Genomic DNA, 10283 nt, shown 5'->3' with positions numbered 1-10283 from the left:
CAGCTTGGTTCCACCGCTCACCGTTAATCTGCTCGTTGAGAATATTTAGAAATCTTTTAAACTTGGCACTGAAGTTTCTTGGTTCATGAAGAGCTTTTATTAGCTGTGTTTAGTACCAGCAGTACATGTACAAGGTTTAAGCATATAAAATAAGCACAATACCACTGTGATAATAACACTAATCCTGTTGATGGAAAGAAATACGACAACGGCGTGAGGTGTTGAAGATGTTTATTCCAAAATAAAACTGCCACACGTTCACTTCTAAAGCCGAGAACAGAAAATAACGCTCCAGCTGGCCCAACTTTTAGCATCGTGTTTTAAAATCCAGTCAGAGCCGGTAAACCAACGCAAAGGGAGTCCGTTCAGCACAGCGACGACACGAAGGAGAAGGGCAGAAAACAACAAACTAATTCAGAGGCATGCAGACCAGCAGCTATTCCTGTCAGCTGGTGTGAACGGGAGACAGAAAGAAAACATTTTAACACCAAAGCAACGACTCAGAGAAAGTTTTTTTGCCGAGGGACTGTCGACGCTTCGGCCCGTTTCTGATTCCCACGTCTGAGCTGAACGTCGGCCCCGTTGTGCTGGAAGAACTGAATTTTCACTGCTAAAAGTCGAATGTATTAAAAAGGCGATGCATCCCTACCTGCGCTACACTTTTGAAAAATAATTACTTACACAGCAGCAACAACATTTAAAAAAAAAACAAAAAAAAAAAAACTACCATTTATATTTCTGTCTCTGATCCCGGACGATCTGGAGCTGGCAGTCCTGAAGGTAAAAAAATAATCTGGAAATAAGAGACAAGACCAACTAAAACCAAAAAAAAAAAAAAAAGAAACCCAAACAAAAACAGCTGCTGTAAAAACAGACAGGATGTCGGGGGGGTAGGGGGGGGGGGGGTGTCTGTTTAGGACAGTGGTGGGAGGAGGGGGCTCAGTCGTCTGCAGGCGTGGGGCTTCGGTGTGGACTCGCTGAGCGGGAGCGACTGAAACAGAGACGGAAAGAAATGAGCTTGCAACAGGAGAAGATGGATCAAGCACAGTTATAGACTATCTGCATTGATTCTCTAGACAAAAAAAAAAACTGCTCTGCAAAGTTTACATAAGCCACATAAGCACATGTTACGGCACGCTAGCTCAATCATCTGCTTTATTCTAAGAGATGTAAGAGAGAAAAGCTGTGGCAGCATGTTTAGCTTCTCATGTGTCTGTGCTGCTCGCATTCACACGTCCACTCACTCCCACACACATCTGCACACATCTGCACACTCAGCATTTCCTGTCACCATCAACATGAGCTTTGTCAGGGGGGTTGATTTTTTTTTGGTTACCTTTGGAGACAGCGGCAGAAACAACAAGTACAGAGAAGCGAAGGATCAAAGGACTGAAGGACGGACGACTACAACTCGGAGTGGCTCTTGAAGACTGATCTCTCGTCAGCTCTTTCTCTCACTTTCAGAAGCTAAGTCAGAGGCGAAGAACTCTGGCGGGCAGCGTGGGGGGGTGGGGGGGCTCTGCGTGGCAGGTACGGGGTTAATAAAGGCCGAGCTCTGATCTGCGCGGGTCAGCCCTCTGGTAGATCTGAAGGCTGGCCGGGTGACTCTAGTAGAACAACCGTATGTGTGCGCGGGCTGATCTCGTCTGAGCGCGTGCGTCGGTTGAACAGACAGTCATCCGTTCACTGAGGGGGGGTGGGGGGGTGTGTGCGGTCGGTAGGTCGACCTCTGTCTCGCTGCTGTCTAACGTCAGGCGCAGGCGAAGGCTGATCTCAGGTCAGCGCTTAAGTCACCCTCCCGCAGGACGTGCACACCGCCAGCTGGCAGACCCTGGGCCTGGGATCAGCGGCGGTGTCTGTGCAGCGCTCAGCTCCCACCACACGCTTTAAAGAAAATATGAAAAATAAACAAAACTTCTGCAAAGATGTTCACCGCTGATTCAGCTGATCTCACCTAGCAAACATCTGTCTGTGATCTCTAACATTTCTTACTGTCTTAGCCTTCATCACTGGTTAAAAAGGGGCTCCACCTGACGTGGAGGAGCAGGAGAACCCGGGTCACGGCTGAGCACAGATCCTCTGTCATGAGCTCTCTTTTCCGGATCCAGGCGGCCGGTTGGGATCCGGATCACGGGCAGCGGGGGGGCCGTCGGATCCGGAAAAGAGAGCCCAGGAGGTCCAGTCTGCTGAACCCTCTCTGCTCCAGACAAACAGCTCAGGTCTCCTGCTGCGCCCCGCCCTGTCCACCACTGAGGCTGAGGAAGCTCTGGAGCGTCTTCGGATCGTCCATCTCGTCTCGCCACTGGGGGGGGGGGGCTGGTTGGCAGCGGCACGCCCCCCCGCCGCCGGCTGGAAGGCAGACCTACAGTGGAGCACCTGACCTGGCTGACTCTGGCCTGAACCTCGCACATAAAATGGTTTCTCTAGTCTTCTCCTACGGTGAAGCTACACACATATAATCTAAGACAATGGCAGGAAGAACTGTTACACATTTATCAGACCCCCCCCCCCCCCCCCCATGTGCTGCTACACACGATAAGGCTGAGGATTTACCTGGCTCTCTTGTGGTTAGCAGATGGTGAGCGAGAGCGGGAGCGGGACGCAGAGCGGCCCCTGGGAGCAGAGCCGGATCGAGACCGGGACCTAGAGCGACTGAGAAAACCAACAATTAATGACCAGTTCTGCTCCGTGACAACAGAGATCCGGCTTCCTTGGCAAGACCTTTAACATTTAATCGCTAGACTGGATATTAATTACAGTTATCTTCAACATAATTTTTCCTAGCCAACTCATTAAAAATTACTGCAATTTAGTTTTATTTGTATCTTAAATCTAAATTCATAATAGTTTGGGCTAGTTAAACTTACTGATTAAATGTTAAATCGTCTTGCCATATTGCAGCGTCTTGCAGCCATATTACAAAGGTTTCCGTTCAGCGCACACGGGGGATCGTCCCAGCGACTAGGACAGTCCTGACGGTAAAACATGGCGGACGAGCAGCCGCTCCTTCTGGCTGAGGTTCGTAAATATCGACATCTTTATGATTCGGGTCATTAAGATCACCGTAATCAACAAGTTGTTCATTCCTGGACAGAAACCAACGTCACTTTTGGAAACTTAAATGTTGGAAACGTTTTTTACTTCTACGTGTCGTAGGCTGTAGTACGCTTGGCGTAGGAGCGCAGCGCTGCCACCTAGTGTCACGGAGAATAGTGCTACTTTGGAGGAAAAGCTGCAGGGAGCATAAATGCTGCAGACGCTGCACGTCAACACGCCTCACACAACAGCAGCTTTTAAACAACCGGTAATATTTAGGAAGGCTTGACCGTCCGTTTCAGCTGACCTTTGACCTGCTCAAGAAGGGCTTTAAGCCTGGGCCAGGATTCATTCATCTACCTGATGACTGAGCAGCTGTGCTGAAGAGCCATCTGAAGTTACCTTTATGGTGAAACTGCTGCAGATCAACCGTTTAAAAGGCCTTCATCACTGACTTTGGACTGCAATTACTGCTAACCTCAATCTGTCTTAAATTAGGCAATAAAAAAAAGAAACACGGGTTTTAACGTGGCACCCTGAACTATTTAAATCACATTTTGGTCTCCAGCTCTAAGATGTCCAGCAGAGATTTTGCAGCAGTTTTGGTGCCTGTGGCAGTCGTGGCGAAACAACAAAATACCGGTGCTTAACGAACGTGAAAACAGTCTGGAGGAGGAAATCCCAGATTAAAACCACATCACCTGGAAGTTGTCTCCATCAGACATTTGATCTGAGCCAAGGAAACAGGAGAAGAACAACTTGATTCACCTGTTGGCAAAAGTCCCAACATATTTGCTGAATCAGCTCTAAAACAAGTTTACTACAGCGAAAACAAGTTGTTTTCACTGGAGGAGTTCCTCTCACATCATTTCCCAGAAGGCCAAATAATTTTCCTGCATCATAAAACCTGCTGTGATGTTAAAACTCCACAGATTGATGTAAGGGATTGTGGGAAAACGAGAGGAAATCTGAAGGGATCCCAACCAGAGACCGATTTCAGGTCAACGGTGGAAAAATAAAAATGCTCCGTGAAAAAAGTCGGCAGGGTTAAGAGGTCAGAGCAGCGGCACTAAACAGGAATGCCGTCATCACTGTAACACGTAGGACTCTAGATTTACTCTGAGATGGATAAGAAAGGGACAAATGCTGCTGGAGGAGCTTTAGTCGGTCAGGTTTCAATCCAAAGAAGGTCGGCCGACTGCCTGAATGACCGCGGGGGACCTGGACACCTTGGTCAGACTAACAGAGTATTTCAGATTGTCCCCGCTGAGACTAACGCAGCATACCTTCTCACAGAGGTCCTGGACTTGGAGCGAGCTGGGGACCCAGACCTGATGAGAGCGAAACAAAGAATGCTTTTATTAAAACTGTGGCTCGTTTTTACAGAAAGACGACAACCGGCCGGCTCCAGATCTGCTCTCACCTGCTTCTGCGTCTGGAGTATGATGGAGATCTGCGGCGGCTCCTGGAAAACAGAGAGAGACCAAAGTAAGCGAAGGACCAGCCGTAACCCAGACCCGTCAGGAATGTTTCTAACGGGACAGACGCAGGCTCTGGTGTGGTGCTAAAACAGAAAGACGCTCTGCACACAGCCTGTACTGGTCAACCATCCCAGCGGCCCCGCCTGTTTCTGCGCCGCCATACCTGCTGTAGCTGCGGCTACGGCTGCGGGACTGAGAGCGGTAGCGCCGGCCACGAGATCTGGACCTGGAGCGGGACCGGGACCTGGAGCGAGACCTGGGAGGCAGAGAAGAAACCATCACCAACCTTCTCCTGAGCCCTGAGGGCCACGCCACAGCAAACCTGGCTCCAAGCAGAGCCGCCGCCGCTCACCTGCTGCTGCGCCGGCCTCTCTTGCTGTAGCGGTAGCAGTCGTAGGCGTAGTGGCCCCGGTCCCCGCACTGGTAGCACCGGTCGTTGGGGTCGAACTGCCGCCGGCTGGGGCGCCCGCGGCCCTTCCGGGACATTCCTGTGGACATCTCCACGCGAACACGGGAACCACACAGGATCCTGGGAGGAAAGAGGCGCCACGCGTTCAGTGGCTGATAACCCAATCTGTGCGTTTTATCCACTAAAGGCTCGATGCGACCTACTTTCCATCCATGCCTTTCACAGCATCTTCTGCATCTCGGGGGTCCTCAAACTCTACGAAGGCGAAGCCGGGGGGGTTCCTGGCCACCCACACGGTCCTCAGCGGGCCGTAATAACTGAAGGCGCGCTCCAGCTCCCCCTTGGCGGCGCCATTACCGAGGTCTCCGACGTAAACTTTACAGTCGGTGGCCCGGGACGAGCTGCGGGACGACGAATAGTAGGACATCGCTCCCTACCTGAGGAGGGAAGGAAACCTTAGATGTGTAAAACTGAGGAGAAACAAGCGTTCTGATACCAGAGCAGAAAACTATTTCATCTACAGGCAGATCAGTTCTGAAAACAAGACAATTTTTGTTCCTTTTTCCAATAAATGCTGGAATATTTCACCTTTTTACGGCTAATTCAGACCGTCAGAGGACAACGCTCACGAGGAAACTAAATAAAATACACATTTCTATACATTTGCGCCAAGTTTTTATTTAAATAATTATTTTCTCTAATCATTTGTCACATAAATAACTTCCTTGATGCATTGAGTTGAAGGCTATAAAACATTTACGCTGTAAAATGTATTCCTCAGTCATTCATATTTGCACCAAACAGACATTTGCATTATTTCTATTTCACTTTATAGATTTAAACGTCTTCAGAGAGCAAAGTGGAACCAAAATCCTGGTCTCTATGGCTTATTCAATAAATTGTTTTTATTTTAGGTTTATGTTTTTGACTGAATCTTTGAAATAAATAAAATGGATGCATGGAAGGAGAGAAATCATTTTCATTCAAACCAACCCGACATAAGAAGATTTAGCATTAATCTTAAAAATAAAACGAGATAAATAAACGGTGAATATATTAACACGGAGGAACCCAACAAACGAATGTTTCTTAATGTTTAGAACAGCAGGACTGGCAAAACAAATAAAACAGTTTTTTATAATTATACATTTACATCCTCCTAATATTAAACTCCTAAAGGTTGCTCTTTAATTTGCTCGTAGTGTAGCTGCCTGTCCTGCGGTCAGATCACTCCTTGTTACAGAAGTCTTGATCCCAATGTGTTAAATAAAGGTTTATTTAAATATATATATATATATATATATATATATATATATATATTTTTTTTTTTATATTTATTTCCCCTGTGCGCGCGGAGGTGGACGGACTCCATGGTAACGAGCTTTTAACCGCCTGCTGAACAGGAACCGAAACCAACGCGTCCTGTTTGGCGCTCCGACGCCATGATGGCTCAAATAAAGCCCAGTAAACATGTCTTTATGACAATAAATACGTCGGTTTTATTTAAAATAATAGGTGATCTATGCTAATGAGGACTGGGCTATGCTAAGCGCTTCGCATCCACACGGGAACTGGTTCGGAGCTTCCGACCTGCACCTGCGTAAATGACCATTTCGCCTTTTATTTTTCTTATTTTCCCCCAGGTTATTATTGAGAATAGTCTCCATAAACGCCTGTTTTTGTGTTTCAGAACAATCTGTAAACTCAGTACGCCGCCACCACCGGCGTGACTACGCAAAGCATCCACCGTAATCCCGATAAATAAAAAATGAGTTGCAGCAAACGGGCAGCGGGCCTCCGTAGCGGGCCTACTGGAAGGTCTGGTTCAGCTGGAGTAAACGACGGTAAACTGAAACCATTCTGAAACATACAGCTAAAAAACAACAACGTTTAAAGAGCAAGCCGCTGCCGCAGCACCCATCTATGAACGGTTAGATCCAGGAAATAGTCCGAGCCCAGGTCATCAACAATGGCGGGCGGCAGCACGCCTTCGCCGGCCTTACCTTCTTCTGCTGATTCTTCTGACTCCGCTTGGAGAAGACCGCGCTCCGGCGGGCTCTAACAGAAGCCTGTGGTCGCACCGAAGGAACAAGGGGGCAGAACTGAAGGGTAACGTCGTATAACCGCCACTAACGCGAATATTAATCACACTCCCGCATGTCTGTCCACAGCCACTTCACCTCCAGCTGCTAGCAGGGTTGCTAACTGCTTCTTCTTCTTCTGCAATTCTTTTGGTGGCGGTTGGCAAACAACGTAATGGCGCCTTACCGCCACCTACTGGAGAGGAGTGTGAACCGAATGTGCCGATCTCAAAGCAGAAAATAATAAAAAATAAACACAAAAAACTCACACCCTATCAAATAATAAATATAATATTAATATAAATCAAATATGGTCTAATAGCTATAGTTTTATAACTATATATTATTATTTTATAACTAAAACTACAAAGTGCACTACTTGAATCAGATGCAATCACAACCTTTATTGATCCATCTTTCTCCACCCATTTTCATTTGATGCAACCCTAATAATAGTTTTCCCAATTTTGCTTAAATTTGTATTTAAGCCGTTTGTCGTTTGTTGTTCACTGCTGGGTCTTGGTGGTTCAGTTTGGTTACACTGTTGGCCACAAAATAGAAACTTAAAAAAAATCAAGAAGCTTCCATAGATGTCACTTCTTGATTTGTTTTTCAGCTGCCTCTTCAATGACCAGTTTGACAAGTACAGGACAATTAAGAAACAGAGACTGGGCAAATATGGCATCCAATTGCGACCTGGTCTGTTGGCCCAGAACAACATTAAGGACCACAGCAGATTTACCAAAAATCCAAACAACCTGGTCTTCATGGTTTGGGGAAATATTCTCTTGAACAAAGAGACAAAGATGGACCTTTTTGGAAGATTCAATACAATTTTATTTATACAACGCCAATACATGATCCACGTCATCTCAAGGCACTTTTTAAAGTCAAATTGAATCAGATTATACAGATTGGATCAGATCCTCCAGGTTGGTGAGAAAGTTTCCTCTCTAAGGAAACCCAGCAGGTTGCATCAAGTCTCTCCAAGCAGCATTCACTCCTCCTGAAAGAGCGTAGAGCCACAGTGGACAGTCGTCTGCATTGTTGATGGCTTTGCAGCAATCCCTGTGATGTGTGTCATGTGCTGTATATTAAATAATTTTAGTTTATTATACCTTTATTATAATGATGTATTCAATAATTTTTTAATCTTGATATTGTCTGTTTTTCTTGGTATTGTACTGTTTTGTTCTGTTGAGCGTGGCTCTGCCTCCAGAGGGACTAGAGATGGAAATTAGCACTGCCTATATTCTCCCACATTTACCTTCTGTTCATTAATATACATTGTATCTTTATAAATAAATACAAAATGTTGTGTCTGGTTTAATATTAATCCATCATTTAAGGAAGAGAACATACTACTGAGTGGATCTCAGTGCTGCGTTTGATACAGTTGATCACAATATTCTCCTACAAAGACTTGAGCATACTGTAGGGATTAAGGGGAAAGCATTAGGCTGGTTTAAATCTTATCTGTCGGACAGATTCCAATTTGTTCATGTTAATAATAAATCTTCCTCAAACTCTAGGGTCCCCTGTGGAGTACCACAGGGTTCAGTCCTTGGACCAATTCTCTTTACTATATATATGCTTCCGATAGGCAAAATTATCAGACAGCATGGGATTAATTTCCGCTGTTATGCTGATGACACTCAGCTATATTTATCCATAAATCCTGATGAATCCAATCAATTACTTCGACTGCAGTCATGTCTTGATGACATCAAAAGCTGGATGACTTTAAATTTCCTGCATCTAAATTCTGACAAGACAGAAGTTGTAATCTTTGGGCCAGAGTCTTCAAAAAATAAACTTCTTAACCAATCACTTAATCTGGGTGGCATTAACCTGGCCTCTGGTAATAAAGTAAAAAATCTTGGTGTTATTTTTGACCAAGACATGTCATTTAAATCCCATATTAAACAGGTTTCCAGAGTTTCCTTTTTTCACCTCCGGAATATCGTCAAAATTAGAAACATTCTGTCCAGGAGTGATGCTGAAAAACTAGTCCATGCATTTGTTACTTCAAGGCTGGACTATTGTAATTCTTTACTATCAGGAAGTCCACAAAATGCAGTTCAAAGCCTTCAGCTGATTCAAAATGCTGCGGCAAGAGTTCTGATGAAAATCAACAAGAGGGATCATATTTCTCCTGTTTTAGCTTCCCTTCATTGGCTTCCTGTTAAATCAAGAATAGAATTTAAAATTCTTCTTCTAACGTATAAATCCCTTAATAATCAAACTCCATCATATATCAGAGCTCTGATTACCCCGTATGTTCCTAACAGAGCACTTCCCTCTCAGACTGCAGGTCTGCTGGTGGTTCCTAGAGTCTCTAAAAGTAGAATGGGAGGCAGATCCTTTAGCCATCAGGCTCCTCTCCTGTGGAACCAACTCCCAGTTTTGGTCCGTGAGGCAGACACCCCGTCTACTTTTAAGACTAGGCTTAAAACTTTTCTTTTTGACAAAAATTATAACTAGTGGCTCATGTTACTCTCAGCTACCTTTATAGTTTTACTGCTATAGGCTTAGGCTACTGGAGTATATCAGGATCTAATTTTCTCACTCTATTGAGTTCTACTGTTCTTCAATTATGCATTATGTGTTGTCATTTCTGCTTTAACTTTTTGCTCTCTCTCTTTTATCTTCATAGTAGGTACACCTGGTCTGGCGTTCTGTTAACTGTGACATCATCCAGAGAAGACGGCTCACCCGCTACTACCATCTAATGTAGAACAGATTACTAGATCAATGTGTGCTTCTGTGCTTTTTTGTCTCTCTTGTTGTGTCTCTGTTCTGTCTTCTGTAACCCCAGTCGGTCGAGGCAGATGACCGTTCATACTGAGCCCGGTTCTGCCGGAGGTTTTTCCTTCCCGCTAATGGGTGGTTTTCCTCTCCACTGTCGCTTCATGCTTGCTCAGTATGAGGGATTGCAGCAAAGCCATGTACAATGCAGACGACTCTCCCTGTGGCTCTACGGTTCCCCAGGAGTGAATGCTGCTTGGAGAGACTTTGATGCAATCAACTGGTTTCCTTATATAGGACATTTTTGACCAATCTGTATAATCTGACCCAATCTGTATAATATGATTGAACTTGATTTTGTAAAGTGCCTTGAGATGACATGTTACATGATTTGGCGCTATATAAATAAAATTGAATTGAATTGAACTACTGACAGTTAAACACGGTGGGAGTGTGATGGTCTGCGACTGCCTTGATGCTTCAGTACCTGGAGGACTTGTTAGATGGATCCAGGAGAGAATATCCTCT

At 45.3% G+C, this 10283-nt stretch overlaps 1 protein-coding gene across 3 annotated transcripts; it reads right to left on the bottom strand.

Moving 5' to 3' along the window:
* Positions 1–214: 214 nt before the first annotated feature.
* Positions 215–7158, bottom strand: srsf7a (serine and arginine rich splicing factor 7a). Of its 3 annotated transcripts, XR_004929407.1 has the most exons (9): positions 6930–7158; positions 5130–5363; positions 4870–5046; positions 4681–4773; positions 4460–4501; positions 4323–4367; positions 2554–2652; positions 1337–1884; positions 215–991 (listed from the first exon to the last, which is right to left on the bottom strand). XR_004929407.1 is itself a non-coding variant. In XM_012856382.3 (8 exons), the coding sequence occupies exons 2-8, from the start codon at positions 5351–5353 to the stop codon at positions 1791–1793; spliced, it is 774 nt and encodes a 257-aa protein (XP_012711836.1). In that variant the 5' UTR covers positions 5354–5363; positions 6930–7158; the 3' UTR covers positions 215–1790. The 3 variants fall into 3 exon arrangements, 2 of the variants coding, with proteins under 2 accessions (XP_012711836.1, XP_012711837.1); XM_012856382.3 differs by having other exon boundaries at positions 215–1884; XM_012856383.3 differs by lacking the exon at positions 1337–1884.
* Between the last annotated feature and the right edge of the window lie 3125 nt (positions 7159–10283).

This window comes from Fundulus heteroclitus, unplaced genomic scaffold (genome assembly GCF_011125445.2).
Source record: "Fundulus heteroclitus isolate FHET01 unplaced genomic scaffold, MU-UCD_Fhet_4.1 scaffold_44, whole genome shotgun sequence".
NCBI classification, from domain to species: Eukaryota; Metazoa; Chordata; class Actinopteri; order Cyprinodontiformes; family Fundulidae; genus Fundulus; species Fundulus heteroclitus.
The sequence above is the reverse complement of the archived record's forward strand: the minus strand, read 5'-3'. Positions and strand labels throughout refer to the sequence as shown.

Bases quoted from the DNA above. Each gene is read 5' to 3' on its own strand.
- srsf7a (XM_012856382.3), bottom strand. From the start codon at position 5,353: ATGTCCTACTATTCGTCGTCCCGCAGCTCGTCCCGGGCCACCGACTGT. The intron at 5,047-5,129 runs GTAGGTCGCATC...CTTTCCTCCCAG, and splicing joins GTGAAAGGCATGGATGGAAA to GATCCTGTGTGGTTCCCGTG. The intron at 1,885-2,553 runs GTAAATCCTCAG...TTTTCTTTAAAG, and splicing joins GCTAACCACAAGAGAGCCAG to CGTGTGGTGGGAGCTGAGCG.